The sequence below is a fragment of the Myodes glareolus genome, chromosome 21 (genome assembly GCF_982192425.1).
Source record: "Myodes glareolus chromosome 21, mMyoGla1.1, whole genome shotgun sequence".
NCBI lineage: Eukaryota > Metazoa > Chordata > Mammalia > Rodentia > Cricetidae > Myodes > Myodes glareolus.
In genome coordinates this window covers 47,746,232-47,765,936 of record NC_142046.1, presented here as the reverse complement: position 1 = coordinate 47,765,936, position 19,705 = coordinate 47,746,232, and the positions used below count along the sequence as shown (strand labels likewise).

General features: G+C 43.4%; 1 protein-coding gene across 2 annotated transcripts in view; it reads left to right on the top strand.

The window, feature by feature from the left end:
• The first annotated feature begins 2,564 nt into the window (after positions 1-2,564).
• Ttc21b (tetratricopeptide repeat domain 21B) overlaps positions 2,565-19,705 on the top strand; it is a 63,293-nt gene continuing 46,152 nt past the window's right edge. For both annotated transcript variants that reach the window (XM_048425829.3, XM_048425828.3), the window contains exons 1-7: positions 2,565-2,713; positions 7,056-7,185; positions 7,281-7,391; positions 11,943-12,109; positions 14,019-14,141; positions 18,057-18,214; positions 19,409-19,493. In XM_048425829.3, coding sequence (XP_048281786.2) covers positions 2,693-2,713; positions 7,056-7,185; positions 7,281-7,391; positions 11,943-12,109; positions 14,019-14,141; positions 18,057-18,214; positions 19,409-19,493 — 795 coding nt within the window. In that variant the 5' untranslated portion in view covers positions 2,565-2,692. The remainder of the gene's footprint in view (positions 2,714-7,055; positions 7,186-7,280; positions 7,392-11,942; positions 12,110-14,018; positions 14,142-18,056; positions 18,215-19,408; positions 19,494-19,705) is intronic.

Sequence of the window (19,705 nt, the reverse complement as noted above, 5' to 3'; positions counted from 1 at the left end):
TTTTTAATTTAATTAAATTCAAGACTGATCACCACTTAACTGACAAGAACATTTTGTTATTTTTTTTTTAAAAAAAGATCGTGTGTATTTCTAGTTGACTATCTTGAACTCCTGGGTTCAAGTGACCATCCTGCCTCAGTTTCCCTTGTAACTGGGATTACAGACATGCACTACAGCTCCTGGTTCCTGACGCTACCACTGCTTGGATGAGAGTGTATGGAGAGGCGCACCCCTAGGCAGAGGCAGCATGATTTATCTCCTTGAGGAAGTTAAATGTCAGGGGCTCCCATGTGGAATCACCGCCCCATTCTTCATTTCCCATAATTAGGGGAAAACATCCAGTGATTCGCCCTGCTGCTGAGTCTCACGTATAGCAGTGGTAGATCCCACAGGTTCCCTCCATTCCTTCTTATGTTTTACGGGAGCTGTGCAGAATTAACCATAGAAAGTATGGCACTGTGGGGGCGGGCTTTGAGGTCTCTTTTTCCCAAGCTTCACTCAGTGTGACAGTCCGTGGACTTCCTGTGGCTTCTGAGTTAAGATGCAGGACTCTCGGCTCCAGCACCACATCTGCCTGCAGGCCACCATGCTCCTGGTCATGATGTTAATGGACTGAACCTCTGAGACTGTAAGCAAGCCCCTCCCCTCCAATTAAACGCTTCTTTGTAAGAGTTTCCGTGGTCATGGTGTTTCTTCACAGCAATAGAAACCCTAAGTAAGACACGGGGGGGGGGGGGGGGGGGGGGGAGTGAAGCTTCCAAACCCAGATCTCCACATTCACCGAGCTGTGTGGAAGTTGTCCTCTTGGCAATGGGGCCCCATTGTCAGTTTCCAGCCAGTGACCTTCTGTCCTAGCATCAGCCTGGGTGGTTTAGGGATCTCCGAGGGACATCCTCATTTCTGCCTGTCTTTTTGGTACCAGCATCCAATCTTCCTCTGTGTCCTTGCACCCTTCCCAGCCTCTGGTATTAAAGCACTGTACGTTCAAGTTAATATTATTCATGATGTGTGCAGTAAGAACTCGGGAAAAATAGGAGACAACTCTAGCACTGTTCTTCTTTAGACTTCTCATTTTCTCAGTCTCGAACTGTTGGTCTCCAAACTGTGAGCTTTAAACATCACCTTTCATTACATATTACCCAACCTTAGGTAAGTGGTAGAAAATGTACTAATCTATGAATGCAACTGGTTGCTTTTGAAAAGTTGAATGTAGAGTCTAACAATTTGAACAGCTGCATCCTGCTAGTGGCTACGTTATTATGCAACGCCCTTCTGAAAGCTCTTGCTTCCTTCCGCACTGCTATGAAAATTCTGCTTGTCTACACTGAGCACTTGGGAGACAGAAGAAGGAAGTTTCAGAGTTCAAAGTCAACCTGCACCACCTAGCAGGCACCGTGCACCCTGGCTCACAGCTTAAACCTCTGTTGAAATAAAACAACACAATGAGAAGAAACACACACCTAGTTTAATTGTGTGCTTGAAACAGTGAAAATGAGGAATCTCCAGAAGAATACAACACAGTGTTTTAAAATGGTCTTTAGTGATGCGTAGAGGTGAATTTGTTTCCCGTGTGATTAAATGTTCTAGAGACAAAAGTTTGAGAGGTGGTGACAGTAAAACCATACCACCAGGAACTAAAATGCAATTGCAAATGGACTCATGAGCAAGGATGCTTAACTGTTTTCATTCAGTGATTTAGACAGTGGGCAGGCTGATAGAGGGGAGAGGTCTCCTTTCAGGCCTGTCGGAACAACAGTTCACCATGGCGCGGAGCTCATGGTGGAGAAGGCCCAGTCACTTTGGGGCTGCCAGGAAGGAAGCTGAAAGGTGGAGAGGACCAGGGTCCCAACACCCTCTTCAAGGGCACTCAAGAATCAAAGGTTCCACCACTTCCAGCAGTACCACAGACTGGGGAATTAAGCATCCAGCACGCCTGTCTTTGAGAGACAGTTTATATCCAAATTACAGCAAGCCCTTAAGAAACACAAATCTGAAAGAGACAATTGCACATTTCAAATAAGACTTTACGGTGGGAGTCTGGTGGCCCAGTTTAAAGTTTAAAGTGCTCAGATAACAAAATCCCAGCTGTGCTTGCCAAGATTTAGAACAGGCCCAAGCCAGGCTTCACAGTTTTCGCCAAATTGTGATTTTTCTGCGCCACCTTGTGGCCATGAAGGTATTACTACACGGGGCCGGTAAATCATTTTCCCTGGTCAAGCACGCCACTGAGCCGCATTGCGCAAATCCGCTTTAAACGCTGAGAAAATGGAGTCGGCCTTTGTTTGCAGGGATGGAAAGCGGCGCTGCCCTTCTTCCTATTTCCTGCTTCATCATCTTCATTCTTTAATCTCATACCTCTAGCTCCACCCATCCCCTCCTCCTAGCGCAGTCTCCAGGCTGAACCTCCGTTGTGCGGCCCCAGCACTCAGCCGCACTCGGGGCCCAGCGGATTCCAACCTCAGTGGCCCTCGCGATCCTCCCTCGGGGTTCCCTCCGAGCCTGCTCCGGGGCCCCGCCCTCGCAGTCCTGCGGCCAGGCTCCACCCCCTCGCTCCGGCAGCCAATGGGGATCTGGCCACGCCCTTCGCACCGCCTACTCCGTCCCTTAAGGTTTGAGGGCCGGGGCAGAGGGTCCCCGAGCCCCTGACCCTGGCGGCTGGCATTAGCCAGCCCGCCCCGGGCAACTGGTGACCATGGACGCCCAGAGGCTGAAGGTGAGCGGGTAGCGTGGGGCGTGGGCTGGGCAAGTGGACACTGCGAGGTGGTTGGTACCTGACCAGGATGGCATGGGCAGCGGCCGCGGACGGTGAGGGCCTGCGGCCTTGGCCAAGATGTCGCCCCCACCCCAACTCCCCCGAGGATGATCCCGAGGCCCGGGCACAGCCGCTGCCTCGCCGTTAACGGCCAGCACCCAGCCTGTTGCTTGTGTTGGCTTTAGACCTCTACTGGGGAAGCTTGCTTCGTCCCAGGTGTGATTTTTAGGGACTTAGCCATCCTAAAGTCCCACTCTGCATTCGCCTGTAAAGGGCCATGACAAGATGTGCAAGCAGTGAAAGACAGACTTTAAAAAAGAGAGGAGTATTTAGCATACGAAAATGTTCTTCTGATTGATGCATTCAGCAAATTTTTCAGAAACGGTGAAACAAAGAAGAGGTGTGGAAAGTGCAGGAACTTTCCCTTTCAGATGACGGGTTTTCTCTGTTCGTTCTCAGACGTGCCCAGTATTTGTGGGGCGCATCTTCCTGGATATCTTCTGGAAGTTGCAGCTAGCAGAACAGACTCCTGGACATTAAACTGACCTATTTGCAATCGAATGCTGGAAAAATCCCAAGTGCATTTAGCAAGCATTGGTCGCTCGCCTTCAGTGTGTCTCACACGCACTATTTATCAGTGTCTTAAGATACTGCTGTAAACATGCCGGGTCTTGCAGCTTACACTCGGTTTATGAGGGCTGAACCCAGGAGCTGTTAAAAGCATGAATGCCCTGTGAGCTACTAATCGTGCACAGAGGAGAACCAGCCCTAAAGGTTAGGGAAGACTAAAATGTTCAACTCTTTTATTTTTCATAAATTTTTACCTTGACTTTCAAGTTTTTCCTCCAACTTTTGCATTTTTCATCACCTACAATCTATCCTTCAGGTTGCCCAAATGAGTTCTGCAATAAAGCTACTTAAATGATAAAACTATTGTTCAATTTTTCATCATTCATCACAGAAGCAAGTCATGTCCTTAAAAATGAGATTTTTGGCCCTGCCTCCCTTCCTTCTCGATCTGTCCAATATTCTGTCTTAGAGGGGGTTCTTGAACAAAGAGTGGCGAACATCTTCTACAAAATGTCAGGCGGGTACCTATTTTAGGATCTTTGTCTATCTACACTGTAGTTGAGAACCAGCTGTGAATGATCATCCCCATATGCCAATAAATCTTTTTGAGCTCCGAATTTGTCTATGAAATGTTTCTCTTGGCCCCTTCTCTCCAGCCATTTTTAGTACACAGGCCATACTAAGCCAAGTGGGAAGCCAAATGTGTCTAAGCCCACTGTTGTAGATTAAGGGCTGGCCCCACACATCACTGCACCCATCCCAGGTACTGTACTCTTAGCTCCTTGTGACTAAGGGCTGTTCCTCTGCCTTATAAACTCCTGGGCCTTTCTCAAGAATCATCAAGGCAATTCATGGTGTTATACGTATAGGAAAAGGAGCGAAGGGCTTATTATTGGAGAATCAGCTCTACAATGCTCTGCAGGAGCGGATGCTCTGGTCACTCACGCTTATCAACTGGGTACAATATTCTGTATTCCTAATCGTAATGTACTGGCCACTTTCCTACACTAATCGCTGCAGTGTCTCTCAACTGGTGTTTGGTTTGCAATTTCACCAGGAAGGTCAAGGTTTTTTCCAGGACAGTGACCCCTCTTACTAACATTTCTCAGTACCATATAATCACTCTCTTCTCAGTCTGTAGTGCTAGAGAGTAGCTAGTACCTAGGACTAGAAAGTAAGCAGTCAGCAAATGCTTGCCACCCTGCTGCACATGGAGTACCTATCGACTGGCAGCACTTAGGAGGAGAACAAGTTTGAGCCAGCCTGGGCTACATAATGAAATCTTGTCTCAAAATCAAACTGAAGTTTGCTGGACTAAATGGTCTAACTTGAACCCCAAGAGTAGCCGTAGGTATGGGTAGCAATACGAAAGCCAGAGGAACAGTCACGCTTGAAGCCGGCTTCGCTTAGCAGTGCTGGGTGAGTGGGAAGGGGCGTGGTCATTCACTTGATGATCTGGGTAGCAGGTGGTGGGGTCTAAATGCGCAGGTTGGCAGAGGGGTGTGGGCCCGACAACAGAGTCTGGGGGATCCCACTCCTGTTTGTGCCGACTGGTACTCTTACATCATCTCCATGTACTCCTCGTCCCCACCTCGACGTTTGATTTACTAACGGCCGTTTGTAAATGAGCAAAAATGTAACCGAGACCAAGACTCGAGGCCGTGTCTTTGCACCTTTCAATGCATGTCCTCTCTGACATCCCAGCACTGCTTCAACTCAGAATTGTAGTTGATGGGTGTTTTTAAATGTTCCATAAAAGTCAAGGAGGATCTTACTGGGACAGAGAAAGCTCCTTTGTGACCCCAGACAGTTCACGAGGAACTTGTGAAAAAGCAAACTAGGAGATGGCATATGTGTCCTTCTCTCCAGAAGCAAGGTGGAGAGGGGGGTGCGGAGCAGAATGCACAAGACGGGAGCAGAGCAGAGGTGCTAGAAACTGTGTGGCTGTGATCTAGAAAAGGCACAGATGTAGCCTCCAAAATCCAGACTGGAAAAACTGTCTGCACACACATCTGTCCTGTCCATGTCTTACTCATGTTAGCCCTTCTGTAGTCAGACGGTGGCACAGGATTCCCCACACGCTGTTTTATGGAATAAAGGAGTCTGGTAGTCGTAGCCACGTGAGAGTCTGATTTCCATCTCTGAGTAAGTCAGCAGTTAAACCTCAGAGATTGCTCCAAGAACCCTTAGACCAATTCCAACTGGCTGGGGTGCTGGCTTTGACAACTTGGCACAGCTAAAGTCATCTGAGAAAAGAAACCTCAGTTGAGAAAACGTCTGCATCAGATTGCCTATAGTCAAATCTACGAGGAATTTTCTTGATTGTTGATTGTTGTAGAAGGGCCCGTCTCTCTGTGGGTGCTACCATCCTGGGCTGGTGGTTCGCTGCGCTGTAAGAAAGCAGGCATAGCAAGCCAGTAAGACACATTTCTTCAAAGCCCTCTGACTTCCCTGCACTGTAAACTATAAAGTGAAATACGCTTTATTCTCCGTAAGTCGCTTTTCGTCATTGTGTTTTATTAGGGTGAGAACTCAAGGAAGCATTCTGGAGACAGGGACGGAAGCAGAGATGATGGGTGTTGTGGTAGTATGAATGTCATTGGCCCCCATAAGCTCATAGGAAATGGCACTACTGGGAGGTGTGGCTTTTTTGGAGTAGGTATGACCTTGTTGGAGTGTATCACTATGGGGGTAGCTTTGAGGTCTCGTATGTGCTCAAGCCACGCCCAGTATCCCAGTTCACATCCTGTGACCTGCATATCAACATGTAACACTCTTAACTCCTTCTTCAGCATCACTTCTGTCTGCGTGCTGCCATGTCCCACCATGCTGATAATGGACTGAATCTCTGAACTGTAAGCCACCCAAGTCCTGTCTTAGTTGCTGTGAAGAGACACCATGACCATGACAACTCTTGTAAAGGAAAACACTTAATCAGGTGGCTTACAGTTCAGAGGTTTAGAGTCCAAATCGGTCCAAGACCAGGCACATGACAGTAACTGAGAGCTTTTGTTCTGATCCATAAGCAGCAGGAAGAGAGACAGAGAGACGGAGCAAATACAAGTAGGGACTGCAATGGGCTTTTGAAACGTCTAAGCCTCTAGAGACACACCTCCTCCAGCACGGCCAAGTCAGTTCATCCAAAGTTTCACTGATCAACCATTCAGATATATAGTCCATGACCCCCTGTCCAGGGGCAGCAGCCCAGAGTGGGCTGGGCCCTCCCACATTAGTCATTAACCAAGAAAATGCCTCTTGAGACTTGTCTCCAGTCTGATGGAAGCATTTTGTCAACTGAAGTTCTCTCTTCCGAGATGACCCGAGTTTGTGTCCAACAAAACCAAATAAGAAACAGCAAAACACCGAGAACAGCTAACCGGGTCAAGACTCTTCATTTCCTTGGTCTACTTTTTTCTGTTTTCTTTTTTATTCTAAAATCTTTAAGAAAATGTAGCCAAAGGGGTAAAATATAAAAGTAATCTGACTCCAGTATTCTTGACAAAATTATTAAAGGGACAAAGAAATCACATTGAAAAAGAAAACCCCTAAGTCGTCAGAAATCCCATGGTCATTCTGTCTGGTCCTTGCTGTTATGTGTATATTTGTAGTGGTATTTTAGGAGTAGGGAAGAGATTGTAATGTTCTGGATTATTCAGGATTTTAGGCTGATATCTGCTTCTGAATATTTTTCAGAATAACAGACTGTTAACCTTTAACCATTATTTCCTTTTAGGCACTCATTAATTACTATTGTCAAGAGAGATATTATCACCATGTGTTGCTTGTTGCCAGTGAAGGCATGAAGAAGTATGGCAGTGATCCAGTGTTCAGGTTTTATCATGCCTACGGGACCCTGATGGAAGGTATTGCCCTAGACACCAGATGTCTTTGTAGTCTCTGAATCCTGAATCTGAACTAAGAATACTTTTTCCTCCCACACCCTAATCTTGATTTCCAGGTAAAACTCAAGAAGCCCTTCGGGAATTTGAGGCCATTAAAAATAAGCAAGATGTGTCACTGTGTTCGCTGATTGCACTCATGTATGTCCATAAAATGAGCCCCAATCCAGGTATAGTATTTAAGTACAGTGTTTGGATGGATTTTCTATATCTGGTTCACTTTGACTTATGGCTATGTTGTGGAAGGAACATTGTTCTGTGTGGTAGTTGGGATATATGCCTATATTATGGAAGGAATATTATTCTTAGTAGTAGTTGGGACATATGGCTATATTATGAAAGTAACATGGTAATTTTTCTGGTTAGTATTTGGGACACTTGGTTATATTATGGAAGGAACATTGTTCTGCACAGTGGTTGGGACATGTGGCCATATTATGGGAGGAACGTTGTTCATAAGCTGATCTTTAAAGTTTAATTGCTTTGTGCTGGTGAGTAGTATAACCTATGACTGAGACAGAAGAGAATCCAAATCACAGGTAACTTAAAAATACATGTGTATATGTCCAGTAACAATAGCACTGTAAATATTTCAAATAATTAAACGCACTGTGTGCCATAGAATGAATTTTTAAATATTAGAAACATTTTTCCTATTTTAAGACCTGTCACTTACCTCCCTCATGCCAAGCACACATGCACAGATTACAAAAACAAAATAAAATTTGCTTGACAAGTAAACAGTATGCACTTTCTATTAGGGCTGTGCCAGGTATGTTTCAAAGTTATGAAACAGTTACATTGTTCTATCTGTACGTACGTGCTTCAGGATTGGACTTCAGAGCCAGGTGCTTTGGGAGCTAGTCCTGACGCTACTCCTGGTGTTTGTGTTATTTTAAAATGATTACAATGTTTTATAAGTTTCTTTAATAAAAGTACTATAATATAGTTGCCTGTCTTGGGAATGACAGAAACTACTCAGTTGTACTACATAACTTAGTGTGGCATTTGCACATGAAAGTTGGATAATCTGATCGTGTGACTGTTGTATCAACTTTAGCACCGTTTCTGTGCCCTAGTCTACTATTCCAGCCAGCAGCTGCGGCTTTGTAGCTCCCAGCCTGCTTCTCTAGCAGTGGCCTGGCCACTCAGTCACAGCCTGGCAGGAATTCTGTCCTGCAGGCACCGGCTCTGTCACTGCCTCTAAAGGTAGCTTTAACTAAGTCTCTATCATTCTATTTATAAATAAGCCTTAAAATTCAAGGCTGAGGTGAAGACCTGTATGCTCAGAGAGACTAAGTAGCAAAAAAAAAAAAAAACTTACCTTCTCTCCTTGATGGCATCTTCAAAAGCCCCATGCTCCCACTCTGCCAAACCAGAAAGGCCATTCTACTCCAAATTCATCCCTACTACTTCCTGTGTCTCTTTATCTCTCCCGGATGCCCTCCGATGTTCTGTGATCTGTGTCAACTAATTGCTAACTCAGCCTCCTGATCCAAGGTTAATTTTATTTAATCAACACAAATAAAAACTCAGGGTTCATAGTGTGATCAAATATCCCCCAAGATGTGACAGAATTTTTTATTTAATTTTATTTACTTAAATATTATTTGTATGTGTATCTCTCTGTCTGTGAGGCAATGGGTATGGGGCAGCTGGCTTATGCATACCCTGGCATGTTCAACTTTTCTCTCCTCCACCTTTTAAGGCAGGGTTTCTCATGTTCCTGCCACACTGGGAACTCCAGGAGCTCCACAAGCTTCCAAGTGATTTTCCTCTGTCCATGTCTTAGTTTTCTCTTGCCGTGAGAAAACACTGTGACCAAAAGCAACTTGGAGAGAAAAGTGTTTAGTTCACCTTATAGATTGTAGTCCATCACCCAGGGAAGTCAGGGCATGAACTCAAGGGCAGAAATTGATGCAGAGGTCATGAAGGAGTGCTGTGTATTGGCTTCTTCCTCGTGGGTTCAGCCTGCTTTCTATTACCATCCATGAGCACCTGGCTTGGGGTACCACAACCCACAGCGAGCTGGGCCCTCCCACATCAATTATTTTTTGTAAAGATTTATTTATTTATTAAGTATTTAGTGGCCTGCCTGCATATGTCCCTGCAGGCCTGAAGAGGGCACCATATTTTCTTACAGATAGTTGTGAGCCACCATGTGCTCATGTGAACCCTTTGGACCTTTGGAAGTGTAGCCAGTGCTCTTAATCTCTGAGCCATCTCTCCAGCCCCCCACATCAATTATCAATCAAGAAATGTTCCCACAGACTTTCCCACAGGGCAATCTGGTGAGGAAATTTTTTCAATTAAGTTTCTTTCTTTCTAAATGACTTTAGCTAGGGTCAAGTTGACATGAAAATTAGCCAGCACAATCGACCCCGTGTCAACCTGACACACAAATGCGTCACCGTTCATCTAGAACCTTTCCTTGCCCATTTGTCCTGAAGATGATATGTTCAAGTTCCTCAGTCTTAAGTTTAAATTTTTAAACACCTTAAAAGTTGGGTCTCAAGGTGTCTAAAATATTAAGTCTGCAAAATTCCTAAGTTTCTGTTAAATTACAGTGTCTCTCTCTAGAATTTTAAAGTTACTTTAAAATAAATATTCAGGGTCTCATAACTGTACATTCCTGTGAACTTAAAAACCAACTTAATTACTTTCTTACTTCAAGAGGGAACAGTCAGCTTCAACAGTGTATGTAATTGAGTGTCCAGTGCCTGGGAGTGACTCCTGACCCATGACTTTCTGGGCTCCAAAGGACGTAGACAATTGCGCTTCTCTGGCTCTGCCATTCATAACACTTATACCTTATCTAATCAGCCCAGCTTCATCCGCTTCTGCTGCTGTTCTTGGTGGTCATCCCATGGCATCTCCAAAATGTTGTAGTCTAGACTACACCTGGGCTGCACCTTGACCAATAGCCTCTCCAAGCCTCCGCTTCTCTCCACGACCCCTTCATGTCTTCAAAACCATTACCACCTGGGAGACTGTTACACCAAGTTCAGCTGCTAGCACAGGGTATAACCATGGCTCCCCCGGACCCCAGTTGTCTGTGTGCTGACTCTAGGAATATCCTTCTCGGAAGATCTTGCTTCAATGATGCTGGTCTCTTCTTAACCACCACGAGTTCCCCAGGTCCCACTAAACCAGCATCAGTGTCCCAAAGCAAAGGTTTATCCTCACTGATGCTTAGCTATTGTTAATCCTGTCTGATTTTTTAGCCCCAGCTGACCAGAACCACAGATTCTTAATTTAAACTATCAAACTGCCATGCTAGAGTCTTTGAGGAACTCCGACTTCCCTCTGACATTTCACAAACCAGGCCTCCATCATCTGCACTGTCCTCAGCATTGTTTCCTATGTTCCCAGAGAACAGCCCATGGAGCTCTGAGCACTCAGTGGCTTTTCCATCCCAAAGTCACAAAGGCCCTACACAGTGCTCCCACAAACACCATAATCAGGTCTGTCACAGCAGTACCTCATGACCTGGTGTCAGTTTCTGTTATAGTTAGGGGTTTTGCCGCTATGATAAAGCATTTGCAAAGCAACTGCAGGAGAAAAGGGATTATTTCATTTTACGGTGCGTAGACCGTTATCCTGAGAAGTCAGCAGGAACCTGGAGGCATGGAAACATGCAGAGGCCTTGGTAGCTGGGAGTCGGGGTAGGGGGCCTGCCCTATGCTGACTTACCCGTCATGGTGTACTCCAGCTACATCCAGGACCACCAGCCCAGGGTTGGCACTATACATAGTGAGCTTAGCCCTCCTGTATCATTAATTAACAAAATGGCCCACAAGCTAATCTGTAGGGACATTTTCTCAACTGAAGTTCCCAAATCGTTCTAGTTAGTGTCAAGCTGACATAAAACTAACCAACACAGTGTGCCTCCCATCTCAATGTAGGAGCTCTGAGATTAGATGTGTGCTGTCACATCTAAACCTTTTACATAGGTTCTGGGGATCAGTCTTGTGATACCAGGCTTAGGCTGTAAGCATTTTTACACACCGAGCCATCTTAGCAGCCCGACTTTCAATTTACTTTTTAAATTTAAGTTGATACCTGATTGATTAGGCAATTTATGTATGGAACAAACTGAATGTATGGATCAGTCTTTCAACTTTCAAGTGTAAAGGCATGTACACATTCTCTCTGAAGAAAACTTCGCTCCGGTTGAAATGTACTGTAAGTGTAAAATACGCCCATTTCAGAGTCAGATTTTTTTTTTAAAAAAAAGAGCAAATTCAGTAATTTTATATCCATTTTATATGTCTAATTTGTACATACTGTACATATTATGTACATATTTGTACATAATGTTAAATAAGGCATTATTAAGATTTATTTTGATCTTTTTTCTTTCTTTCTCTTTTCGGGTTTGTTTGTTTGATTTTGTTTTCAAGACAAGGTTTCTTTTTGTGTAGCCCTGGCAGCCCTGGAATTCCCTTAGAGACCAAGTTGACCTTGAACTCACAGAGATCCTCACGTCTCTGCCTCCTAAGTGCTAGCATTAAAGGTGTACACCCTCACAGCCTGGCTTGCTCATTCTTAACTGAAGCAGCATACCCACAGTATTTAGATGGCATGTATAGTGCGTATTTTGTTTTTAATAATGCTGTCCTTGGGAGAATAACTCAATTCTGTACCTGGTTAATCATCTAACCTATCATAAACAGTTGATCTGAACTTTAATTTAGATTTAATATTATTTCCCCCCTCAGATAGAGAAGCTATCCTGGAATTAGACACCAAAATGAAGGAGCAACGTAAGGAAGCCGGACGCAAAGCCTTGTATCACGCAGGCCTATTTTTGTGGCACATTGGTCGCCATGATAAGGCAAGAGAATATATTGACAGAATGTCGAAAATGCCACATGATGGCAATGAGGTGACCACTTTTCCTAATTTAAAACAATGATATTGAAAGAAGATTGTGTTACTATATAGTAGTATCCTTTGTTTACTCCTTTCTTATAGCCACTCTGGTCTCAATAAATAACAACTTTCTTTTAATATTCTTTATTGCAAAATAGGACCTCTCAAAGGTAGCTTATTTCTTACATCATGAGCTTATCTGTTATCTGTAACATATAAATATCCTTCCTATATATGGAATATTCATAAATAATATGGTTGGACTGAGGTTTCTTGTTTCTGTACTAGTAACTCTAGAATGGATCTGTATCCTGCTTTCTTCTGTTTCCTTTCTGTTCCCCTTCCCTCTCATTGAACATGTCTGCTCTAAGACTTCTGTATTTGTAGTATTAGTAATCCACACAGGAAGAGAGCACAGGCTCTGTTTCCTTGGGTAAATCAGTATAGGGCACTTGCCTCGCCTGCCTCCTGGAAGACTGAGTGATCAGCAGAGATGTGATTAAGGTGCCCACATAGATAACGGCTGACATTTATTGCTTGCCTATTTTGTACAAATCATTACTTTGATAAATATTTCCCTCAATCACATAACATCTGAAAGGTTAAGTGATAGAAAGCATTTTCCCCATCACATACCATCTGTAAGGTTAAGTGATGCAGGGGTGGGGGGGGGAATATGTTTAGAAGGGAAATAGCATTTCAGCTAAAACAAAGAAAACAAGCCCCAGCCCTGCCCAAACCAATTTCACCTCCAAACCTGGAAAGGGTGAGTAGTTACCCAAATTGGAGATAAGAGGTAGAGATGAAGACACCATTTCTGCTTACCTTGAGGGCTTTATGTTTGATGGAACATGGGGTGCATGAAAATGGTAAAACTGTAGAGAAATAGAAGGTTGCTAGGCACGAGTCTCTATAGATAATTTGATAGACATTAAGAAATCCTTAAAGACTTTCAATCATGGATGCTGCATTATTACAGTGCATATCAGAAAAATTAATCGTTTATAAGCTGAACTGATTTAGAGAGGAACTAAAATTTGGAGAAAAGAGTAAATTCTGGCTGAAGGTTTGATTTACCCAGGGGAGTACGAGTAAAAATGTTAAAGACCCGCCAAGATTTGTCAGCTAATAGATGTAATGAAAGGAAGATGAGGCCTGCACTCCAGGGGTGCCTCAGCATCCCGGAATCTCGTGAGATCTGGTTCCCTGAGGAGCAGGTGTTGAGTGGCGACTCTGACAGTAGAGGCAGTGAGATGTTGGTCTTCACGTGTGCTGTGTGTCAAGTGCTGGCCAAACAGGCCAGACAATGAGCTTCGGGAAAGGCAGGCAGCTGAAGGTCCAGGGCTGGAACTGTACTTTGTCAGTGACCCCACAGAAATAGACTTTGGAACACATTCACAGGTAGACGGTCCTCTTAGTTGGAGGGGCACCATAGTTCCAGGTGAACATGCAGGGAGGCAAGTATGACCTTTATTAAATGCCTTATACGTTACTCTAAAACCATAGCAAGGAGAACAGATCCCATTTCTTATTTGACTTTAAAAGGAAGCTATCTTCTTTGCCGTCAAACAGACCTCCCAATCCATCAGGAATACCTGTGGTTTCAGTTTTCATTTCCCAGGACTTTCCTACCTCACGAGACTGCTGCGGAGCTCGTAAAGGTAGCTGTGCCCTTCTCTAAGTCTTTATCATGTGGGGGATAAGGCGCCATTTCTCTTCCTCACCCCGCTCATTGGTGCTGTGTGCAAAGAGAGACAGCACATCCTCACAGAGTGAGCCACGCGGCAGCTATTACTATGCTGATATCATGGTGGCCACTTCTTCTCAAGGGCTCCGAGAAGGAGGTGTGTTTCAGCAGTAATACAATCGCTGACAAACTTTGTGATAGTCATACTAACTCGGGTAGTAACTTTCCTTTCCAGGGACCGATTCTGAAAGCATGGCTTGATATTACAAGAAGGAAAGAGCCTTATGCTAAGAAAGCACTGAGGTATTTTGAGGAGGGATTGCAAGATGGAAATGATATTTTCGCTCTCCTGGGTAAGGTGAGTTGGAATCAAAGTGAATGAATCAAGTGTTTTAAAATGTAAAACTTGAGATCTAATCAAAACTCACTAGGTCACCAAAGAGGATACTTGTGATCCTGCTGTCAGCAGTTAGAGGGGCTTACAGCCATGTAGGACAGAGGACAGAATGACGCCTCTACTAAAGGGCCTGAGTTCTGGTTCTTTATTCCCTCCTGTGCAGTGTTTCCCTGACATCTAGTGTGTGTGTGTGTGTGTGTGTGTGTGTGTGTGTGTGTGTGTGTGTGTCACTGGAGAGGAGGCATGACATGGAAAAGGTAAACACCTCACGTAGTTGTGGGTCTTCTCTTCTGCCAGAGGGATGAGCAGGGAGGAAAATGTGTACATTAAACCTAGTGTATGACTCGGGAGTAGGTGGGAACTGCAGTCAAAAATAAAACAGGGGTGGGAGATGGGAGCTGAGGCATCAATTTGCCATTGGAAAGGAGGTAGTCAATACATTCGGCTTTTGAACAAAGACTTACAGACAGTGAAGACTACAGCCCTGAGACCATGATGTAGACAACATTAAAAATAAGAAGTGACAGATTTCATTTACCTTAAGTCACCTTCAGGGCATAGCAGGATATCCAGGCGGTCAGAGGAGAGGAAAGAAGGGGAGTATGAACCCTAGGTCGGGGGATGAGGAGAGGTGACCTAATGGGTAATTCTCTGGCTCTAGCTTTATGTTTGTGTTGGAGAGGTAGCTAGTGTAAAGCCGGAACAGCTTTGCACCATGATTTGTATTTTGAGGATAAACAGTTGTCAGTCTTTAAGCATCCCTGTGAGCTGGACGAGTTAAGTTACAGCCTTCCATCTGTCTCCATTAACATCTCCTGAACCTTTCAAAATGTATCGGCGGACTGCAGTGAGATGGCTCAGAAAGAAGGTAAAAGAATTTGCTACAGAGCCTAAAGACCTGAGTTTGATCCCCAGAACCCACATGTGAGAAGGGAGGATCCAGACAGACCCTGAGAGTTGTCCTCTGACCTCCACCTGTGTGTCCTTGTACTTGCCTGCAGGCACACACAGGATAAATAAATAAATAAATAAATAAATAAATAAATAAATAAATAAATAAATTTACTTATTGGTACTGGTGAGGTAGTGGATAAAAATACTCTCCATGAAAGCATAAGGGTGTACAGTTGATCCCTTAAACCACAAATAAGATTGGATGCCATGACTGAAATCTATAATCCCAGCACTCTCTGACAAGATGCGGGAGGAGGTGGGGTGGAGACACATCAATCACTCAGGAGCTCGTAGGCTAGCTCCCCTGGTGCCAACAGGTAGAGAGAGACAGTAAGAGAGACTATGCCTTAACCGTACGGAACGAAAGAGATGACTCTTAAACTTGCCCTCTGACTTCCACACATGTGCTGTGGTCCATACGTACCTGCACTCAAACTCCTCAATGAATAAAATTAAGTTTTTCCATTACCGTTTTAGGAGCTGGAAAGATGGCTCAGTGCTTAAGGCCTCTTGCTGAGGACTTGAGTCCTGTTCACAGCACCCACGTCTCTAGCTGAGACTCCACTCCAAAGGATCTAGTGCCTCCAGGGGCAACACATGCACATAGTTAAAAATAGATCTTGAAAAGGCTGTTTTCTCTTTTAGCAGTGCTGGGGCCTCTTACAAACCTAGGGTTAAACATGTGTTCTACTGCTGATATATATTCCTACGTGTTTTTCATTTTTTTTAATTGAGAATAAATAAGTAAATAAATTTATACTGGGAATGGTGGTTCAACTCTTGTAATCTTGTAACTCCAATCAGCATCGGCTGTGTAATGAGGCTGTGTAAATCACGTATGTTCAAAAAAGTCTCTGTTATTGACACTAAAGAAGGAAAAGAGTGACTCTCACCTGTAATCTCAGGAACTCGGACGACAGTCATAAGTTCAAGGTCCGTCTAGGCTCCATAGCGAAACTGTTTGAGAGCCCCGCAGATGAAAGATTAAAGCAAAGAAGTCTGAAACTAAGTGCTTTAAGAGGAACAGAAATGCATTCGTTACAGTTCTCATGCAAAGAGCTGGAAATCAAGGCACTGGCAAGTGTGGTGTCTGGTGAGGGCCCTGCCTCCTACAGGATGGCTCCTTGGACAATCTTCCCTAATGGAGAAGTTCTGTTCCCCAAAGAAGAGCAGATGCCACCACCCCAACCCCTTTTACAGCATTACATTTTCACGGTGGACTGCCTCTGGTCAGGCCCTACCTCCCAGCACTGTTGCTTTGGAAATTAGGTTTCAACGTCAGTTTTGGAAGAGACAAGAAATTGAAGCTTTGGGAGATCCACTGTAATTATGTTCATACTTTTCAATTAAGTCAGCGTAAGGGACTCATTAATATTCCAAGTAGGAGCAGCTGGAGATGCTGCTTTGTGTTCCTGTGGGAAGGAGTGGTCTAAGGAAGAGTGCAAGTGGTGACCCAGCAGCTTTCTGTGGCAGGGCTTTCTTCTTTTCAGTATTAGCTGTGTAGGTAGATTCCAAGAGAAAATTTGTACTAAAATTTATCCTAATTTTTCTTCTATTATTGTCAGTTATTTGAAAATCTAAATATTTTATTTCGACATAATGGATTTCTGGGTGACTATACCTTCCTATAACTATATATATATGTGTGTGTGTGTGTGTGTATATATATATATATACATAAAAATACATATTGCACTTTTATATTAAATGATGAGATAAAAATGTTAATTTTTAATTGAGATATACTGAGGCAAAACTGATAACCTAGAAGAAAAAGTTAAAAGGGAAAATATGATTTATGAATGTTCATTATTTGTGTGTGTGTGTGTGTGTGTGTGTGTGTGTGTGTGTGTGTGTGGAGTCTGTGCTTGCGCATGCACAGAAGAGCTTGCAAGGGTCAGTCCTCTCCTACTGTGTGGTTCTGGACAGTGAACTCAGGTCATTAGGTGTTGGTGGCAGACGCCTTCCTCTACTGAGTCATCTTGCAGGCCTCTCCATGTGTTTTCATTACTCTAATTACATTTACAGCTTCTTTTCCTCTGGAAGAGACCATACATGCAATGCACAGACCCTTGTAAAAGTGTTCCCAGGCAGGCAGCATAGTAACATGTGAATGAGGGACAGTTACCACTGCTGAACTAGCCAGCTGTCACACAGGGCGTGTTCTCTGTGAAATGGGCATGAATTACACACTTCTGCAGTCCCTCTAAGGTCACCTACCATCTGTTAAGTATATGACCTCCAATTTAATGACTCATTTATGGACATTGTGGGCAGTTTTTTTATTTCTCCTGTATACACCAACAGTTGGGCAGTAGCCGTCCTGGGTGTGCCTCTTCGTGACATCTTTCAGTTCTGCCTGGAGATAACCCCGAGAAGTGGTCACATGGCAGTTACTGGAACTTTGTTTCACTTATTTTCTAACCTGAACATAACATTTCTAAATACAGGATAAAATATGAAAAATCGCTTGAGTTTTATATGCTCTTTTAAAAACCTCCAAGAGATACTTTATTCTACAAAGGTAGTTTTCCCATTCTAAGGGCAATATTCTTTATATTTCCTAATGAGCTTTTTCTTTTACTTGTTTGCTTTTTTGAGACAGGGCCTTATTCTATACTACATCTGCGGCTAGCCTGTTCTCAGCGTGTAGCAGAAAGACCTTAAATGTCGTCTCTCTCCCTGCCTCACCTTCCTGAGTACTTCTGCATACTAGTTTAAAATTTATCGTGTTATCAAGTTAAGAATCTATTGTAGAGCAAAATTGCTAATGTGTGTTAATTTCTGTGATAATTTAAGATATGATTTTGATAAAACCAAAAAAAAAAAAAAAGCTGCAGTATTCTGCCTTAGCCCAGGCTGGCCCGAGAGGGCCTGGGGTACAAGGCCACAGTTTCCATGCCAACTTTCTCCCCCTGTTAGGTACTGTGCCTTGAAATGCGCCAGAATTACTCCGGAGCCCTGGAGACTGTGAGCCAGATCATCGTAAACTTCCCAAACTTCCTTCCTGCCTTTGAGAAGAAAATGAAATTGCAGCTGGCGTTACAGGATTGGGACCAGACAGTGGAGACGGCCCAGCGGTAAAGTGGGGAATGACTGCAGCCTCTTTGATCTGGTTATGCACGAGGAAAATGATCTGGTTGTGTTCTGTCTGTTACAACACCTTCATAATCTGCATAAATTTAATTTTTCACGTAATAGGCAATGATTTTATTCCAAGCAGCATAGAATTGCAAAGATACTTCAAATTGTACTACTTTTAAACATGTAATTGGGGCTGGAGTGATGACTCGGTGCTTAACGTGCTTGCTGCCGGTCTGATGGATCTGAAGTCTGGGTGGGTGTTTTACCCACATAAAATCTTCATGTGTGGAGGCATGGACATGGAGTCCTCAAAGCAGAAGACACTACCTCAGCATATAAGGTGAAAAGTGATTAGGGAAGAAACAAGAAAAGCAAGTTGGAAATTCACTGTTCCAGCACTCAGGAGAGGTGCCGTGTATGAGAGCCCTCCTGAGAGCTGCCTCTGTAATGCCTTGAGCAAAGCTTCCTAAGGATTCTTACAACAAAGGATGTTTCTTGCTATATTTATGCCTTTGGTTCTTTCTCATGATTAATATCTTCATAATATTTCCCAATTTGTGTTTTATCACTTAGGAATCTTTAAGTTTATGGATAATGTTAACACCTATTTAAATACGTCACTCACTTTGGCATTATTAGAATCCCTTAAATTAAAACCTGCTTGGGGTAAATTCAATTTTCAAAATTTTTGTCTGTTATTTTTATTTTATGTGTATGAATGTTTTGCCTGTTTGTATGCAAGTGTTCCACATGCATGTGGTTCCCATGGAAACCAGATGAAAGTGTCAGATCCGCTGGGACTGCTAGGAACTTAGAACTGAACCCAGGTCCTCTGCAAGAGGAGCAAGTGCTCTTAACCCCTGACCTTGTCTCCAGCTCCGAAACTCAACTTTTAATACACTGTTGTTTATAGTTAATATAGTATTAATTATAATATAATTAACTATAGTTAACATATTATTAATGTTAATAATATTATATAGCATATGCAATTCTTTATGTAGCATTACCACAGTATTAAATGAGACACGCACAACCCCTATTCATTTAAATTTCAAATAACTTTTTAACTTTAAAAAGCTATTAAAACTACTTATTGAGTAGTAGAAAAGTCAAGCCACCAAACTTTTAATCCGTCAAACAAACAAGCAAACAGACAGACAAGTCATTAACTGCATGTCTTTCTGCAGGTTGCTGCTCCAGGACAGTAACAATGTGGAGGCGCTGAGAATGCTGGCTCTGTATTATCTGTGTAGGGAGGGGGACATAGAGAAGGTAAATTGTGTTGTATGATTTAAGTGGTCTGTATCACAGTGAATTTCATCACACACCCTTATAAATGCATGTGTGCATATTCATTAGAAGCTCAAAATTCTATCTCACAATATTGCTTTTATAATTTTTAATTAGTTGCTAGAAATACAGAATTACAAAGACTTGATTGTCTTGTACCAACTAGTAAAGTACACATGTGTATGGAAACTTCT